Source organism: Ahaetulla prasina, chromosome 9, assembly GCF_028640845.1.
Source record: "Ahaetulla prasina isolate Xishuangbanna chromosome 9, ASM2864084v1, whole genome shotgun sequence".
In the NCBI taxonomy this organism is placed as follows: Eukaryota; Metazoa; Chordata; class Lepidosauria; order Squamata; family Colubridae; genus Ahaetulla; species Ahaetulla prasina.
This window is the reverse complement of record NC_080547.1, coordinates 25045011-25064329: the sequence shown is the minus strand read 5'-3', so window position 1 is coordinate 25064329 and position 19319 is coordinate 25045011. Positions and strand designations below refer to the sequence as shown.

The following is a 19319-nucleotide window of genomic DNA, read 5'->3' as shown; positions in this document are numbered from 1 at the left end:
GATAATGAAACATCTGCAAGCAAACCATCAACTTCAGAGACCACCAAATATTCCATAATTTAATCCTGATCTACATATATTCATTTCTATTGATATCTTAATTGCATTCAAGGTGGTTTTTTTAATATTAATGTTGGTACTTGGTTTAAAAATGCAATCAATATTTAGGATCCTGTCTCAAAGTATTTATTCATTGCTATGAGTTCTACACTGCTTCAGTCTCAAATAATCCACCATCTCTGAGGTTTACATCCTATTAATCTTATGTACCAGGTAGAAGGAGGGTTGCAGAAAGAGGCTCTGAGATTAAGATAAACAACCAAAATATTCAGATCCCATCTTACTCTCGCTTGGTGCTGGAATCTTGGAGAGCTTGAAAACCGGGTGGAATAGGAGGAGGTGGTGGCAGTGAAGGGCCGTTTTGTGAACTGCACAATGAGAACTTCGAGGAGCTGTAAGTTTTTAGCACCTTTTTCGTCCTCCCTAAAAAGGAACATAAAGAGAAAGAAAAGGTCAACAAATGGCAACTTTTCCACCATCCTCCCTTCAACTGGCTCAAACAATTAGCTCCCTTGCTGATATCCAAATCAAAATAAATCCTTCCATTTTAGTCCCTTTAAATTATTATTATTACTATTATATCTATGCATAATGCAAAATGATCAAAATCATTGAGCAGCGGCAAAATGGCTTAAAAGAGTTTTGAAAAGGAGTAACAATGCAGGACCAAATACAAAAACAACAGATTGGGAAATACACAAACATGCACACAAAATCATTGGATAAGCACATGAATTGGTTTGCTTCCTTCCCATCTCCAGCAAACGAGAGATGAGCCAACTTGCAGAAAACTGCAAGCATCTTTCCCCTGAAAATCTCATTAAATAGCCATCCAAAGCCTCTCTGGGAGGGTGGATCCAATCCAGATTAGCATACACTTTATGAGTCCATCAAAGAAAGGAGAGGAGAGGTCCAAATAAATACCAACTGTTGTGTCTTCAGCCCCCGATTTGGGCCTCCTGGCAGAGAGTGACTCAGAGAGTGAGGGGGAAGAGCCGACAGGGCTTCCCTCTGCAGGACCTTCCTCTCTGGCTCTGCTCCAGGTCCCAGAGGCAGGCCAGGTGGAAGAGATGATGAGACCTCTTTCTCCTGCACCTTTCCCCTCCCAGGAAATGCCTCAAGAATCAGCTGTTGACAATCAGTCCTGGTTAAATCCCAGGCATCGCAGAAAGGAGAGGCGGGAACAACAAAAGAAGGGGTGGGGCAGGCCTAGAGAGTGCTGAGTCATGGAGCCACACCCCACAGGGTATAAAAGCAGGAGGAGCTGCTCTATAGCTTCTTGTGACGGACAAAAACTGACTCTTGGAAACTTTGGCTGCAATATTTTGAGACTAAGACTTTGGCTTCTGTTTATTTCTGAACTGCAATTATGCTGGTCTGAGGAGATAAGAGAACTTGGCAGACAATCGCAGGTTCATTGCCAGAACTGATATCTGTTGTCGGAGTAAATTGCTGGCAGATATAGTCAGCTCGCGTGTCTGCTTGGTTGTGGGTGGTGGGGACAGAAAACCAACTAGTCTTGGACAAACTGATTGTCCCCATTTCTGCAGTAATGGGGAAAAGATTAAAGCCATAACACTTTACAGCATTTATCACAAACTGGTTTCTACAATTAGGTGTCTTCTGTAGATCACAGTTCTAGAGAAGATGCCCACAGAGGCTCAAGAAATAGAGTCTGTAACAGGCTATAACCTATCTGTCAAAGCTTGCTTGTTTGCTAAGGCAGATACAGTACCTTCCTCATTTTTTTTTAAGCCAGAGGACTCTCCCCTCAGACCAGACCTGTCAGAAATCAGGTCTGTGCATTATGTGCTCAGCTCTGGACTTCAGCAAGTAACTGGTGCCAAACGAGTTTTAAATCGAAGGAAGCATAAAGGAAAGAATGTGAGTCGTGCCTTGGGAAGATTTTCTTTGCTTGTGCCATTTAGGATGAAATCACACATGCATTTTTAAACTGCTTTAATTAGCACTCCTACACGTCAATTAAGGTGTGTTGCCACCATTTCCAAGTTCTGTTATCCCTGTTTTAGAAGGCACCAGGAGGAGATATTCCCTTGGCTATTCTACACCAGATGCTGACCCCAGATGCTTCATTACCTGCCCAGCCCACGTGCAACACCCTGATGCAGTCCCCTGAGTAAGTCTCAGATTGCTGCTGTCTTCTCTGCCTATCTTTCTATTGGTCACTTAAACAGACAAGGTCTTGGGAAAGCCCTGTCAGTTTTGCTGGACAAGAAAAAAGCAGATTAACAATAGAAGTCTGCACCAATGACAATGTCTGACTATGTTCTCCATCCATGTCTGGAGAGTTTGGAGCATACTTTAAGAATTGGAGACCCTCTAGGCCAGTGGTCACCAACTGGTGGTCCATGGACCACTGGTGGTCCACGAGAAAATTTTGATGGTCCGCAGAAAAATTATTTGCATTTTTTTATATTGCACTAAATACTACTTATCTTTTTAAAAAATTCATATTAGTGGTCCGCAGGATTTAAAATTATGAATTTAGTGGTCCCTGAGGTCTGAAAGGTTGGTGATCCCTGCTCTAGGCTCAACACTTGTTCACACAGTTAGCTGTCCTCCAAAAATTCAGACTGGAGCTTTTTCAATAGTTCCTAAAGAAGCAGACTGAATTTGGGACTTCTCTTGGGTTCTCTAGCAGTGATTTGCCCCAGGCAATATTTTTTGCCCCATGCAAAAAAAAAAGAAAAAGAAAAAAGGAGCAATAACAACAACAACACAACCTGGACAACTGGAATCATAAAGAACAAAAATTAAACAGATCAAAATGAAAGAGAAATTTACTCATGGAGTAAATAAACTAAACAGTACAGGGAGGTTGAAATGACGCTGGAAACTGATCTTCTGCCATTATGATGGCAACAGATGCTTTTGAGAGTGAGATGGGTAGTTTCCAGATTTAATAAAGAAATATATAACATGTTCTCCCTTTGAAAAATGTCAGGGATTTCAAATGATGAAAGTCATAGCAGCTAGGCTACTAGCAAGAGCAAGATATGGAAGATATGGGATCCTGCATGGCACAATGAAAGATTTCCACAACTTTATCAGTTCTTCCAAAGCATTATTCAATCCAGTATTAAACTTTGAAGTCTAAACGACTCGATAGCCAACTGTCTAAGGGATTGCCTCTCTTATTATGAACCTGACTGGCCATTTAGATATGCAGAGGTCTCTCCGATGGTGTCCTCCTGGTCACAAGCTAATTTGTATCATCTGCAGAAGATAATGAGAAGAAGATCTTCTCCAGTGGCCTTCCCAAACGATGGATTCTATCCTCTTGTCCTCTTGAGTGTTCTTTCCCAAGAAAAAATAGTCTTATAGACCTTCTAAGAAAATACATTCGTGAATACATGCCTGGGACATTTTCTTAGCTTGCTTCTCAGCAGAAGGAAATAAAATTTAAAATATGTTAAATGGCGTATGTGAAGCCAATCTTTCAGGAGAGCAACTTGTAGTAAAATAGTGATTTGGTTCATTCTGCTGCTTCTGGCTGAGCTTTTGATCTGGCACCAGATTACTCAAAGAAGCAATTTCCTCTTTTGCTGGCTGCCCTTGGAACTCATCAACAGAGACCTTTTTAATCTGCTCATTGCAGTAAAAGAGTGGCTCACCCTTTTTGTAATGGCTCTAAGCAGTGGTGGGAGTCAAGGAATTTAACAACCGGTTCTCTGCTCTAATGAATTCTTCCAAAAACCAGTTTGCCAAACTGCTCAGAAAGTTAACAACCGGTTCTCCCGAAGTGGTGCGAACTGGCTGAATCCCACCACTGGCTCTAAGGTGCATCTGGGGTGGGTTCACCAACTTTGTTTTAGCTTTTCAACACAATTCTGCAGATTCTATAATTCTTCTTGATTTATGAACCACTCATTTTATGACATAATTATCCTGATGGACTCTTTGGATATTACCCTTAAATGCATTTCAAACATAAATTGGATTTGTCATTGTCTTCTTCATGGACGGATGGACAGAGGGTTGGATGAATGGACAAACAGATATATACACTTTCCAGTCTGTGGCTAAGAGAGAGTGACTAGCCCAAAGTCACCCAGCCAAAGGTGGGACAAGAACTGGGTCTCTCCGCTCCCACTCCAGTATCTTAACCATTAAACCACATTGCCTGCAATCTGAAATAGTAAATTTCAAGGAAAGCTCTATTGATTGATTGTCCTGGAAATATAAACTGGCCATTCATCAGGGCATTTGAGTGCTCTAAGAGCACGCAAAATACAAACCAGCATCACAACCATTTGTAAAGCCCTTTTGTGAGTCACACTGTTAAATCTTTTCTCCCAGAAGGACCAACTTGGCCAGGTTGGCTATTCATTGCAGCCACTACTTCATGAATAACTGAGAAGGATCTATGGACACAGGATGCTTGGGAAAAGTGTGGTGGAGGCCTTGTACATAGATTACAAGGAAAATCCTCATCAGCAGTAATGCTGGTGCCTCATTAAGCATTTGAAAGGGCTTCCGAGTGGCCTCTTGGTTGGAGAGTCAGCTTGTCGGCTCAAGGCTCATCTGGCAGTGAGAATCCCATAATAAAGTAATAGCAGCAAAGCACAGAAGTACACAAGGAGTTGCATATATTTAGCATCAGAGCAGACTATATAAACACACTGTTCAAACAGTATCTAATAGTCTTACCTTCAGTTTTAGAGCTCTTCAAAGCTGAACTATTGAGAATCAGGCCAGTATTTAAACAACAGAGTTCAACAAACATTAAAGTGGGAGAGACCTTGATTCTTTGCAAGCATACAGGCTTTGCATTTAGATCTATTCAACAATTACATGGAATGTTTCTTTCCTGATCTTTTTATTTTGCCATAGATAGAAAAGGAAATCCTTCCTTCCTTCCTTCCTTCCTTCCTTCCTTCCTTCCTTCCTTCCTTCCTTCCCATCTGGAGAACTGATTCTCATGGATGACCTCCAAAACATTGGCACTTATTTATGAACTTCTTGAGGGATATAGGTAGATGTCATATACAATTAACTACCTATTATTCTTCAGTCATCTTGACTTTGTACAATTCCATTCGATGAGCATTATTCTTGGAGACTTTTTCCAATCTGCCAACAGAAGGCAGAAAGGGAGGCAATAGGTGGATCAGATGGATGGATGGATGGAAGGAAGGAAGGAAGGAAGGAAGGAAGGAAGGAAGGAAGGAAGGAAGGAAATAAGTCCTTGATCATCTTGCAACAATAAAAGAAGCACAGAAACAATCTGAGAATGAGGTTAAAAAAAATAAAAACTGCTTTCATATTGTCTTGCATATGCTGTCAAAGACTCAGAGGAAAAACAAGTTGCCTGTGGCAGTCCAGAATTAGCCATTAAGTAAAATAAACATAAGCTTATGGCACTAGGAAGGAAGGCACCACAGAGATTAGCTCTCCTCTCCTTATTTTTTTTCCCACTGCCAAGCTCAACTTTTCAGCATTTATTGAGGGATGATAAATCACAATAGAAAAAGCAGCTTCTCTGCAGGCAAAATCATATGGTGATATGGTAATAAAGCACCCAGGGTACCAGAATAAATAAAAGCATTTGATGAGCCTGAGTTTAAAATGATTTCTCCCTCCTTCCCCCACACCTCCAAAAGAAGAATTAAAGAGTGGGGGGATCCTATCATCTCTTTCTATTGAAATATTTCCAACTGAATCTAAGATGACCCTCCTATTTAAAAAAGAATTTGGGGAAAATCTGAGGTTTCACTGGATATCCAGTGATACTCTGCTGCTCTCTACTGGAATAGAGAGAGAGATGGAATCAGTTTAGACATGAACCCAGTAAGAAGAACAAGAAATGAGATGGCATTATTTTAAAAGTCTACCCAACCAATCCCACCACCATATCTTTACCTGGACTAGTCAACAGCTTTGCATATTTTCAGAATTTTAAATCAGATTGCAAAGCATTAAAACCAGGGATGACAGTAGGAAAAATAGAATATGACTTTTCTAATATGCCAAATATAACTTTTCTTTCAATTTTTTATTTTTCCCCACGTAAATTCGTCACATCTGTGAAAGTTTTTTAAACTTTGTTTTAAAATAGCCGTTTATTTTTTATGTCCTGCCTTTATTATTTTTTAAAATAAACAATTTAAGATGTAGAATATAACACTCTCTCTTTCTCCTTTCCCCACAACAATATGCCTATGAGGTGAGTTGGCCTGAGAGAGTGACCCAGCCAGCCTTCTTTTGGCTAAGACAAGACTAGAACTCATAGTCTCCTGGTGATTGGGTCAGAATCACCCAGCTGGCTTTCATGCCTAAGGCAGACTAGAACTCACAGTCTCCTGGTAATTGGCCCATGATTGTCCAGTTGGCTTTCATGGCTAAGGTGGAACTAGAACTCATGTTTTCCCAGTTTTTAGCCTGATGTCTTAATCACTAGACCAAGCTATCATGGATATATGCATATTATTACTCCATAATCATGCACACACATACATTACACATCCCAAATTTCTAGAAAAAAAACATCATTCAATGTTGTTAAAACTAACATCAGTTACTGGGTAACTTAGAAATAAAGTTAATTGCTGTAACATATAGATCGTGGTACATCATCTTGCAATATCAAGGGATTTTTTTTAAAAAACCCTCTTCTTTTAAGCTGGAAAACCGCACTGCCAGATTTGGGGAAAATATTTGGAAAGACAATTGGGCTTCAGTTTTCATTTTGGTTCTTTAACTAAAACTAGGTTAGTGGCTCTGTTGCACCAGTCAGAAATGGGGCTCATTGCACTGGCCTTCTTTTTGAGTAGCTTCTCTCTGACAAGATGTAAAACGTAGTCTTTCCACCAGTAACCATCTTGCATCTGGAATACAAATTTCCTTCCATTTTTTTCAATATAAATATTGAAGACAATATTAAGGGCATGTCAAACTTTCTCTTCGAGCAGATTGGTTTCTAAAATACTAACTGCTTCTCCTCTCTCCTATTTATTTATTTTATTTATTTATTTATTTTGTCACAACATCATATAAAAAGATTATATAGTATATAAACATATATATGAGTAAATATTAAGAGGTATAAGCATATATATATAGATTGCTCCCAGAAGCACGAAGCTGAAGCCTGAAGATGACGAATGAGACTTCGTCGAAACGTCGCCAAGACACTTCCAATTTTACGCGGGAGAAAACCCGAATAACCAAAGACCTACATATATATGCTTATATAAAGACCTACATATATATATATAAGCATAGGTATAAGCATATATATATAGATATATATGCTATATATAAAGACCTACATATATATGCATATATACATACATATATATATATGCTATATATAAAGACCTACAAAAAAAAAAAAAAAAAAAAAAGGAAGAAACAGCTGCGATCACACATTGCTCCCAGAAGCACGAAGCTGAAGCCTGAAGATGACGAATGAGACTTTGTCGAAACGTCGCCAAGACACTTCCAATTTTACACGGGAGAAAACCAACAACTAAAGACATATATATATATATATATATATATATATATATATATATATATATATATATATATATATATATATATATATATATATGAAGAAGAAAAGACAAACAATAGGACAGGAACGGTAGGTACGTTTGTGCGCTTATGCACGCCCCTTATGGTCCTCTTAGGAATGGGGTGAGGTCAATAGTAGAAAGTTTTTGGTTAAAGCTTTTAGGGTTATGGGAAGAGACCACAGAGTCAGGTAAAGTATTCCAAGCACTGATGATTCTGTTACAGAAATCATATTTTCTGCAATCTAGATTAAAGCTGTTAACATTAAGTTTAAATTTATTGGTTGCTCTAGTATTATTGTAATTAAAGCTGAAGTAGTCTTTAACAGGAAGGACATTACAATAGATGATTTTATGAGTTAAACTTAGGTCTTGTCGAAGGCGACGGAGTTCTAAGTTTTCTAAGCCTAGGATTTCAAGTCTGGTGGGATAAGGTATTTTGTTGTTTTCAGAGGAATGGAGAACTCTTCTTGTAAAATATTTCTGGACTCGTTCAATTGTATTGATGTCCTATTTGTCTCCACAGCCAGGCTTGTGATATTAAAAAGGATACCATTCTTTCAGCAGATGGAAAGAGGGAAATAGGGGACAGAAAGGGGATAAGTAATTGCCTGTGAACACAAAGATGACAATCTCGGCATGGCCAGCCAAGATTACATCTGCTGGGATCTAAGTGTTTAAAGAGATCTCACCTGGAAGAACTAAGTGCCTTTTATACCTGATCATAGTGCCAAAGCCTACTGTAACAACATCGCCAAAAAGGCATTGTAAACCTAATCTTGCGTAGCTTCTTCTCCAGTAAGATTACACTACTAACTAAAGCATACAAAACATTTGCTAGACCAATTCTCGAATACAGCTCATCTGTCTGGAACCCACATAGCATATTGGACATTAATACAAATGAGCACATGCAGAAATATTTCACAAGAAGAGTCCTCCACTCCTCTGATCACAACAAAATACCTTATGCCACCAGACTTGAAATCCTGGGTTTAGAAAAATTAGAACTATGCTGCCTTCGGTATGACCTGAGCATAGCTCATAAAATCATCTGCTACAATGTCCTACCTGTCAATGACTACTTCAGCTTCAACCACAACAATATACGAGCACACAATAGATACAAACTCAATGTAAACCGCTCCAAACTCAATTGCAGAAAATACGACTTCAGCAACAGAGTGGTCAATGCCTGGAATGCTCTCCCTGGCTCTGGTGTTACATCCTCAAACCCCCACAGCTTCATCCTTCAACTGTCTACTGTTGACCGCACCCCATTCCTAAGAGGTCTGTAAGGGGCGTGCATAAGAGCACCAGCGTGCCTACCGTCCCTGTCCTAATGTTCCCTTTAGTTGTATTCATTTTATATATTCAATTCATGCTTATACTTAAATATCTTATTTAATATGTATTTGACAAAATAAATGAATAAATAAATAAAATAAATCATGCCCCTAAGCAGCAGAGGACAATCGCATGAGCCAAGGACCACATTAAATGCATTGTTCTCAGTCCCCATCATATTCATGTTACTTCTTCCCATAAATCATGCTTGAAGAGGACTCTGCCTAGCCTTCTATCCCACTGAGATCAGTTCAGATAAGTCATAACTATGTCTTAGAAATCCGATGATGGATTCCAGTCTAACAAAATGTCTACAACTGATTGGGTCTTTGCCCCAAATTGGGAGGCAAAACTTTCTTCTCCTACCATGGACTCTTTGATGCTTTCCAGAACTGACAACACTCCTTGGGCTACTATGGTTGCTCCAATCTGCTGAGAATCCAGATGGGGTCATGGGTGTGCTGTGCACCTGTTGTAGCTCTGAAAGAGAAAGAGATTTTTATGATAGTATGTGCCTGTCAGATCAATCTGAATTCATGCTGTTACAATGATCAACCATTGGTCAAGCTAGGATGATCCAGATACTGAAGTTATTACTTGTCCAGAAAGATACTCCAAGTCATAAATCTGATGGATCAGATGAAGCCAATGCCCATGAAAGATTTGGGGTCCACACCAGGTGACAATCAGCACTTTCCAATAAGAGGAGCAAGAGCTACTTCAGTCAAATTGCATATGGTCCACAATGAGGTGAAAAAGCCTTCAATGAAATGTAATAGATGGGTAGCCTAGCCAGCTCTTACCAACACATTCCTTCCAAATGTCAGATGGCATGCATTTCAAGATCCCACCAAAGGACTATGCATCACTCTGAGCATAAGAAGTGAGAAATCATATCTATACAACCATGTAAGTAAATGCATGTTTCTGAGTAGGTATTTACACTTATGAGTCCTAGAGGTACACAAATCTTACTTCCCTCGATTCATAAAACCACAGCTGGTGGCTAAAGGCTCTGACATGGTAAAGGTGACTATGAAGGCCAAAGCTGTAACAGGCTCTCCAGATAGGGATGCTCTTTGAGCTGCCAAGTTAATTTCCAAGTAACTCAGCCCTTGCTATGTCCTTAACCGAGTGGATGCGTCGCTCTGCATCGCTCCTGGCAATTAGCAGCTGCAGCAAGCAAATGAGGCTTTCTATTACATTCCACAAAAGCCATGGCATTAAATCTGTAACTGAACTTTGCAGATAATTCAATTAAGTCCCCTTGCAAAGAGGATGGGGGGAAGAGATGCTACAACCAAGGAGAACTTAGTTTTTTCCATTTCCTGGCTACCTGCAGGAATTCTCTTGACATTTAGATCGATGCCCTTATTCATTTTCATGATCTTGTGGGTGAAGGCAACAATCAGTGAAGGCACCCCTGACTTTTTGAGATGGACAAGACTTCTCGCAGACACAGAACTGGTTCAAGAAGTGAAAGGACAGGATGCAGGTAATAAGGACTTAATAAGGACTCCATTTCCACAATGGAGGGGTGTATGGTGTATGGGTATCCCTCCCACAAAGATCTGCATTGGCACTAAAGCTTTTTCCCTTGTTTGGAACTGGGCAACTCAAATAATTAAGTTGCAGATGATATTAACTTATTTGGGGCAGTAAAAGATAAGAGAAAGAGTGCAGAGAGCTCCCAAAGGGATTGAAAATAGCTGATTAGTACAATGTAATGCAAAGTCATGCACATTTGAGAGACAAAAAACTCAATTTCAGATGCATACTAATGGAATCTAAGATGACAACAGTTTTTTCATTTGTGGAATTTGTATATTGCTTCCATCATTATAGTTTATAGAGGTAGTGATGGACATCAATTTTGGTTTCTTTCAAGGAAGCTTTTGACAAAGATTTATCAATAGTCAGAGACCGTTTTAGATACGGGTCAGTTATTTGGGGAATGGGCTTTGCCTTACCCTTTTTGTCATATTTGGCCCAAGATCCTCTCATGGTACGATTTGGGGAGAGGGAACCAGCTGCCTTCCATGGCCCTTGTTGTGTTCTTCCTTGGCCACTAGCACGATCAGTCCTCAGGTTCTGGCTGCCATGAGACATGAGCTCACTAGCTTGTGTTAATTCCATTCTTTGTAGGTTAGGATTGGAAAGATATGGCAAAGAACTGTAGAAGGTCTTGAGATCTTTTGCTGGAAGGTTCATGTGGAAAGCTCCATACGGGCTACTATTGCTGCTATCAGGCACCAAAGGAACAGTCTGGATTCGTGACCCTTGACTCTGCTTATCAAAGGACACTGCTGTGGGGATGAAGACACAAAAGGCAAAAAGAGATGCATGTGACTTTCTGACTTTACAGTCAAATCCCTACAGTAGTGAATGACTAATTGGCAAGATTGGTAAGGCCCAATTCATACTGTACAAGGCATATACAAAAGGAGAAGAGGGGCAAAGAACACAGGGCAGGCCCAGAAGAAGATGGAGAGACAACATGAAAGAAACACTAAAACAACTTCAATTAACAATTATTGAGGCGGCCAGAAAAACAAGAACCAGAACTTTGTATCTCCCTTTATACCAGGAGGAGGAGGAGGACGACGAGGAAGAGGAAGAGGAAGAGGAAGAGGAAGGAGAAGGAGAAGGAGAAGGAGAAGGAGAAGGAGAAGGAGAAGGAGAAGGAGAAGGAGACGGAGGAGGAGACGGAGACGGAGACGGAGAAGGAGGAGAAGGAGAAGGAGAAGGAGACGGAGGAGGAGGAGGAGGAGGAGGAGGAGGACATTAAAATATATTTGCTTCATGTAAATACTGTTTACTTTCTTGAAAACCATATATCAATTTATTTATTTTTATAGGAAGGTGCTGCTGCAATAGGAGTCACAGAATGTGCATGCCCCACCGCTTCCATCTCCTTTTTGGAGAAAGGATCTCCTTCCTCCACTTTGAGGGATTATGCAAGAAAAAACAGAGGGAAATACTTTTCCTTTACCTGGACAGCATCTAGCCCATAGGGGTAGCATGCTGGAAAGAAGCCCAGAGGTTCTGCAAGGTTTAGCTCCCCAGCCCTGATCTAGAGTCAGTGTCAACAGAACATCTTTTGCCTGGGGTGTTGTACAGAAGAATTACCTAAGTAACATAAAAGGTAATTGCCTTGCACACTAAATCTATTAGTGGCTTTATGTTGCTTTTCTTGAATTTTGTATACACGTTCTTTGATTTTATCTGGATCATCATAAACTACCCCACAAGGTTAATTAAAAGATAGTGCAATGTAATAAAGATAGAAACAAGACTTTCAACTTGGCCATGAATGAAGAAGAAGAAAATGAATACTAGATTTGTGGAATTCTTGGCTGTCTTTGGATTCCATCCACAGAAGTTGGCTACTGAGGCTGCTGCTGGTACTGTAATTCTTGGAGCCAGATGTGGATTTCCATGTATTTGAAAGCCAAGGAGAATCACTGGAGTCTACCCTGTAGAAAACACATATGACTTCATGTACATGGTTCAGGATGATCGCTTTGAGAGTTATTTCTTGCCCAGCCAAAGGAAAACAACCTAACATCAGATCATCCTGTTACCAAAATAAGAGACAGATGTAAACCAGGCTTCCTATCCCAAAGAGACAACTGTCCAGCAGGTTGAATAGCAGGGAGAAGAAACATACACAAAAATTCAACAATAGTTTTATTGTAATCAGGACAGGCATTGATAAACATTTTTTCTTTCCTTTTCATCCTCTTGTCAAACTTTTCCCTGGCAGGCTAGATTAAAAAAAAAACAGATAAACAAATGCACAATAATCCAGAAACTTCTAAAAATAGTTTTACTACAGAAAAGCTAAGAAACCATTAGGACAGAATTCCAGCAATTACTGTTTATCAGTAGTTGCTGGAATTCTATCATAATGACTTCTTAGCTTTTCTTCAGTAAAATTACTTTAGTAAAACTACTTTCTAGAAGTTTTTGAATTCTTGTGCATTGGTTTAACTGTTTCTTATTTGGCCTGCCAGAGAAAAACTTGACAAGAGGATGAGTCACGAAATGAAATACCGTATCTTCATCAGTAGTTTGGCCATAAATGTCTGCAATATTTCTTTATTTATGCCCAGGAGACTGCGAAATTATAAAAGTGCATGACATCTGTTTTAACTCTCAGGTTACATTGGTTAATGGCAAAGGTTTTCTAGTTATATTATTTGGGTGAATTCTCATAATTTTATACTGACTTCACTTTACAAAAACAGAAACAAAACAGGGTCAGCCATAACTCATTCCAGCCCTCCCTCTTAATAGCATCATACATTCTTTGACATTTAACCCCAGGAATAAATATTCAGAAAGAAACAAGCATCCTGAATCCTTACAATTCCAGCTATCTCTCACCTATGTTTGATGATGGTGTCGTCACTTGCATTCCGATACAGTCCTGAAAGGAAGAAAGTGTAGAGTAAGAAGCTGTGGCTCCCTGTTCCTATTAAGAGTCTGTTTACAATGTGTGTGTCATGGCTGACAACAGCACTCTCTGCTATTCTGAATAAACCCTCTTTTTCAGGAATAAGCAATTTTTTTTTTATCTGCAGGCCAACCATACATTTCCTCCAGTGGCACCATTTAGAGGTAATTAAATTATTCAAGGAATTTGAGAAAACAACAGGCGTTGGGGCCTTTAAGCCTTTCTTTGTGCTTCCCACCGCAGATAATCCTCCATCACTTTTAAGTGGCATTTTTCCCTTCTATGGTTCCAAAGACATCTATGGTAATGCTAAATCTTTGACTGACCTTTGTGAGCCCTGACTGTGTAAGGCAGCCTCCCTTACCTTCTCCAAGGGCGTACCGTCTGCCACCACCAAACTGCCGGGCTTGTTGCTGGCAGACATAAACCGCCAGCACCATCAACATGATCCAGAGTGCCGAACCTATGCTGGCAATGAAGACAGGCTGACGCACTACTTCCAGCATGTAGTTAGCTGACAGAAAGTCTGGGCTCTTTGCCATCTTCTCCACCATGGGGTCTGGAATGAAATAAGTTCAGGTGACGGAATGGTGTGACACTGAATGCACATCCTGAAGAAAGTGTAGGCTTCCCAAATGCCATCACTCTGCTAAACAAATAATTCCCTCAACACTGTCAAACTATTACTAACTCTGCACTACTATTAATCTTCTCATCGTTCCCATTACCCAGCTCCTCCCACTTATGACTGTATGACTGTAACTTTGTTGCTTGTATCCTTACAATTTATATTGATATTGTTTCCTGATTGTTTAATTGTAGCCTATGACTATCATTAAGTGTTGTATCTTAGAATTCTTGATGAATGTATCTTTTCTTTTATGTACACTGAGAGCATATGCACCAAGACAAATTCCTTTTGTGTCCAATCATACTTGGCCAATAAAAATTCTATTCTATTCTACTCTACTCTACTCTACTCTACTCTATTCTACTCTACTCTACTCTACTCTATTCTATTCTATAACCCTCAACATCCATGCACGAAGACTCCAGTTGAAAGCAGTTGACATGGATGGAGGAATGCTATTGACACTGAAGAACTAATGGCGGTGTATGGATTAGAGGAGCTTAATATCAGTTTTTGTAAAAAAATAAAATAAAACATTTTCACAAGTTCAGAGAAATAAAAATCCTCACCTAAAGCACAAGATACATGTAAGCACATATAAGTCCTCTACTTACAACCAAAATTGGGACCAGACTTTCCATTGGTAAACAAAGCAGTTGTTAAGTGAGTCATGCCCAATTTTACAACATTTTTGCTATGATTTTTAAGCGAATCACTGCAGTTGTTAAGTGAATCATGCAGTTATCACATAAATCTGGCTTCCTCCTTTGACTTTGCTTGTCAAAAGCTGGTGGGAAGGTTGCAATGGAAATCGCAGATCCTACTGTCAACTCGGAAGCAAACCTGGCTGGGGCCATTTTTGCTGCTTCAGGGTTGCCACCGGATGGGAGGGGGAGGGTAATAGTTAGCTGGGGCTTTGTAGTCAAAATAAAAAGTGTTCCTGTGGGAACCAAGGTCATACCAACAGGTGGCTGGGAGAGGAGGAGTAAAGTAACCAAGCAACTGGCCAGCACCTTGATTGGACCATGTGACTGATGACTTGGGGAAAGGGGAAAAACTTTCTCTTTTAATTAGATGAAAACCACAGGAACTTTTAGAATCAGTTTTCACCAGTTGTGCCAATATAATATGTCCAATAAAATTGTTCTTTGAGGAATCTACCTGCCTCGGAGTTCTGCTTTCTATGGGTACATAACTTGGAACACTGGCACCTGAGATGCTGCAACCATCATAAATAAATGTCAGTTGCCAAGTGCCTGAAATTTGACAGCGTGACCAGGTGGATGCTGAGATGGTTGCGTAAGTATGAGGACAGGTTGTAAGTCACTTTTTCATGGCTGTAACTTTGCACAGTTGCTGAATGAATGGTTGTAAGTCAAGGGCTACCTGTAGCTGGCACATGTCATATTAACTTCACATCTGCCATTGTACTAAGATATTAAAATGTAGCCTCTGCAACGCAAAGGATGCCCTCAAAGGGTGCCCCACTATAAGGACACTACTGTAAAATAAGAAAAGTGCAAAGAGACAATTTCCAAAATACAGTTATCTACGTCTCAAGGAATGATAAAATAACCACTTCTGACCTGCAGTGCCACATACAGGCTTGCTAGCTACTCCAACACCTGCTCCATTGATTGCGGCTACCTTCACACAGTATTTATGCCCACTTGGGAGTCCTATTGCTTCCAGACTATATGTGTCTCCATCTACTGTCCTGTTAAATCCTGAATGAGTTTCATTGCCAAGGAACCAGACCTGGGGGGAAAAAAGTAAGAGACAAAAGTAGCTCTCCCGGATCACATAAAGCAAGTTATTGTCTGCAGAACTGAAGGACGATGGTCCTTAAATCTCTGGGAGGCCAAAAGTTGCTGAAACAAAGTGTCCAGCAGCTCCATTCAGCCTTATAAATAGTGAGGAAATTGTTGTAGCTCACTTGTTTTTGGAGTACCGTCAGATCCTTCCTGCTTAGCAAATAGAAGCCAAGCTAAAATAACAAGCAAATTTAACACTTGAAAGGGAATGATATTATCAGAATGGGACAACTTGCCACAGCCAACTGACCATGGGACAACTCACCATAGGACAATTTAACTATTCGATTTAATGATTTAAAATAAATAAAAAATATTTTAATTTTTGTCATTCATGTTTAATGATTCTATTTCACCATTTCTTTGATAACAGTGTAACTCTTGTCCTGCAGTGAATTGTCCCACAGTGAGTTGGCTGTGGCCAGTTGCCCCATGATGAGTTGTCCATGGCAAGTTGGCTGTGGTGAGTTGTTCATGGTGAATTGCCGTAATCCATATGGTCTGCTTTACATGTATAACTACACAGAGCAAAGCAAAAAAGAAACAAACCAACACAATCAGTCTTGCTTTCCTTCCTATAAAGACATTCATGGTCAAGATTCCAGACCCTCCACTCCTTAACAACTTTTGCATCATCCATCTCTGAGGTTGCTTCCATTCTTCCAACATTTCTTCAGTAAAAGGTAAATGTAAAGGTTCCCCTCGTACTATGTGCTAGTCCTTTCTGACTCTAGGGGGCGGTGCTCATCTCAGTTTCAAAGCCGAAAAGCCAGCACTGTCCAAAGACGTCTCCGTGGTCATGTGGCCGGCATGACTCAACGTCAAAGGCATATGCCAATACCTTCCCACTAAAGGTGATCCTGTTGTGATCCAGACCCGAGCAGGTAGCAACAAACGCAGTCCTTAGTAAAAATACACTTTAGTCAAACAGCTGGGAATTACTGTAATTCATTCCCAGCGCCGGGTAACTCAAAATGAAACCAAGGCTTCACAAACAATCAATCTTTGGTTATCTCAAACCTGGTTCAATCCGCATAACTGCCAATGTCTTTTCTGATAAACGTCCAGAGCAGAGAACAGAGCAAAGAGCGCAGCTGCAACATTGCTTTCCGGCAAACTGAGACACCGGTGCTGGTCTCCTTTTAAACCTTATGGGAAGGGCCAATCATCTCTTGGTCCTACTCCTGAGGTGACCTCTCTGCTTGAGCTGCTCCTGCCTTCTGGCAGCTCACCTCATGCGGGCATTAGGAACAGGCTCATCGCAGTCCGATTCCGCCGACAGCTCCCCAGGCTGCTGACGGATCACAACAGATCCCTATTTTTCTACTTGCATTTTTTACATGCTTTTGAACTGCTAGGTTGGCAGAAGCTGGGACAAGTAATGGGAGCTCACTCATCCCTAGCACTAGGGATTCAAACTGCTAAACTGCCAACCTTTCAATGAACAAGCTCAGCATCTTAGCCACTGAACCACCACCTCTCCTCAGTAGCCAATAACTAAACACCATACCTGATAAGCCTTAATGATGCCATTGTGGGTATCTGGTGGAGGGGGCTCCCACTGAAGGATCACGGTGCTATTATTCCCACCTCTGGACACGGTGATACTGATGATTTGTGGAGCAGCACTTGGCACTGAGGAAAAGAGACAGCACTGGTTGGAAAGGGTATGGAGATTCTCAATCATCCAGGTCATGGTTGTCCCGAAGGTGCTTTTCCAAAATGCAGCTGGACTTTCTTGCTTGTTTTTTTTTCCCCTTGAATCCATTTCGCTTCTCATCTAAGAAGCATCTTGAATGAGAAGTGAAACATTTTCAAGGAAAAACAGAAACAAGTAAGTCCCATTGCCTTTTGGGGGGGGGAAACCCTTTGGAACACTAGTTGAAACTATTTAGCAGAAGGAAGACCACCCACCCCTTAAGCTTTTTGGGAACACAGGACCCATCCATCCATTATTTCATGTCTATTGTGACACTCCTTGTCTCTTCACCCAGTGCTTCTCCAATAGATCCAGAGGGAAAGGTGAAGAAATTTCAGATCATTTTTCCCTATAAGAATAATAAACTCCTACTCACCCACCCACCCCAAAACAATCTATCTCTTCTACATCCCACTTAAAGCTTCCTGAAGAAAAACACAACAAAATAAAAGCAGGAGAAAAGAAAATGAGAAGAAAAAGAAAGCGGGTGGACCCACAGCTTTGAAGCGTGGGCTCTGATTTCTTTCCAAACTTTAGTACAGTTTTTAAACTAAAAAGGTTTCCCTGCAAGCTATTAAATTAACAATATCGGTCAAAACATGGTGATAGGTTTTTGCACCTTCCTCTGGGATGTACAGTTGCCTCACGTTGCTGTCTGTGCCATGGATCTTCCCCAAATACGGTCGCACCTTGAATTCATACTTGTAACCTCTTTCAAGTCCAGGAATAATAGTCTGCTGGTCTCTTGGGACGTCCCATTCAGCCCAGTGTACTTTTGTGGGCAGCAGAGAATGATAGAATACCTTGTAAGCTTCTATGGGCTGGGAAGTTGGAGTGACCTTCAAGCAATACAGTAATTGGAAATGTGCTTTAGTGTATTCCTTCTGGATAAAAAGAACATTTGTTTAATGCTCTAAGCCACTTAGAGTCACCATGTCCAGGGAGGGAGGGAGGGAAGGGGAGGGGGAAGGGGAGGGGAAGGGAAGGGAAGGGAAGGGAGCTTGTACAGGCAAAGCAAGAAATGAAAGCAAAATGGGAGCTAACCCTAGTTTTGAATTATGAAACATTTGGAATGTTAGCCCAAAGTTCTGAATTTCAAATTTGATTTGGGGCCAATACTGTTGACGCAGAACCTGGCTGGAAAAAAAATGCAATAAGTGAAATGGAATGATTCAAAACCCTTTGAAATAAAAAGTGGAGATGAAGAACATTTTAAAAAAAGAAAGTAAAATGGAGAATATAAAGTGAATTATTGCAAGGAAGAGCTATGAGGATTTGCACAATTAGGATTACAATTATTATTGCAGTTTTGAATCTAACTGGTCTCTGAAGTGGATGAATAATATATTTGTTTGGGGAGACTCCTATCTTGCCAAGCTGAATTTCAATCTTTTTGAAACTTGATTCCTGTGGATCCAAGACCATCTCTCAATCTCTCTCCCTCCCCCTCTCTTTTGCATCCTGACTTTTAGATCTTGCTTTAAAATTATTTGTTTATTATATTTCCCTGCTTTGGGCTACATCACTCTTCTTAGGAACTATTGCTCAGCTTCTCATTTCTAACCCTCTGACCACACCTGGTTCCTGCCGTTACTTTGTTGTTTACAAATGAACCCAGCAACCTAAAAAAGTTGGATTCCATTTTATTTATAGAAACAGGTATGTTAATTAAAGTCATTTTAGATCAGGGGTCTCCAACCTTGGCAACTTTAAGTCTGGAGGACTTCAACTCCCAGAATCCCCCAACCAGCAAAGCTGGCTGGGGAATTCT

At 40.4% G+C, this 19319-nt stretch overlaps 1 protein-coding gene across 4 annotated transcripts in view; it reads right to left on the bottom strand.

Annotated features, from left to right (window-relative positions):
- Positions 1-19319, bottom strand: part of ROBO4 (roundabout guidance receptor 4) — a 69361-nt gene that overhangs the window by 26276 nt on the left and 23766 nt on the right. For 2 of the 4 annotated variants that reach the window (XM_058194588.1, XM_058194585.1), the window contains exons 8-16: positions 18168-18387; positions 17360-17484; positions 15622-15793; positions 13769-13963; positions 13335-13377; positions 12282-12421; positions 10916-11251; positions 9312-9425; positions 345-483 (exon numbers count right to left, since the gene is read on the bottom strand). In XM_058194588.1, coding sequence (XP_058050571.1) covers positions 345-483; positions 9312-9425; positions 10916-11251; positions 12282-12421; positions 13335-13377; positions 13769-13963; positions 15622-15793; positions 17360-17484; positions 18168-18387 — 1484 coding nt within the window. The remainder of the gene's footprint in view (positions 1-344; positions 484-9311; positions 9426-10915; positions 11252-12281; positions 12422-13334; positions 13378-13768; positions 13964-15621; positions 15794-17359; positions 17485-18167; positions 18388-19319) is intronic. The other 2 variants (XM_058194586.1, XM_058194587.1) reach the window with 2 other exon arrangements.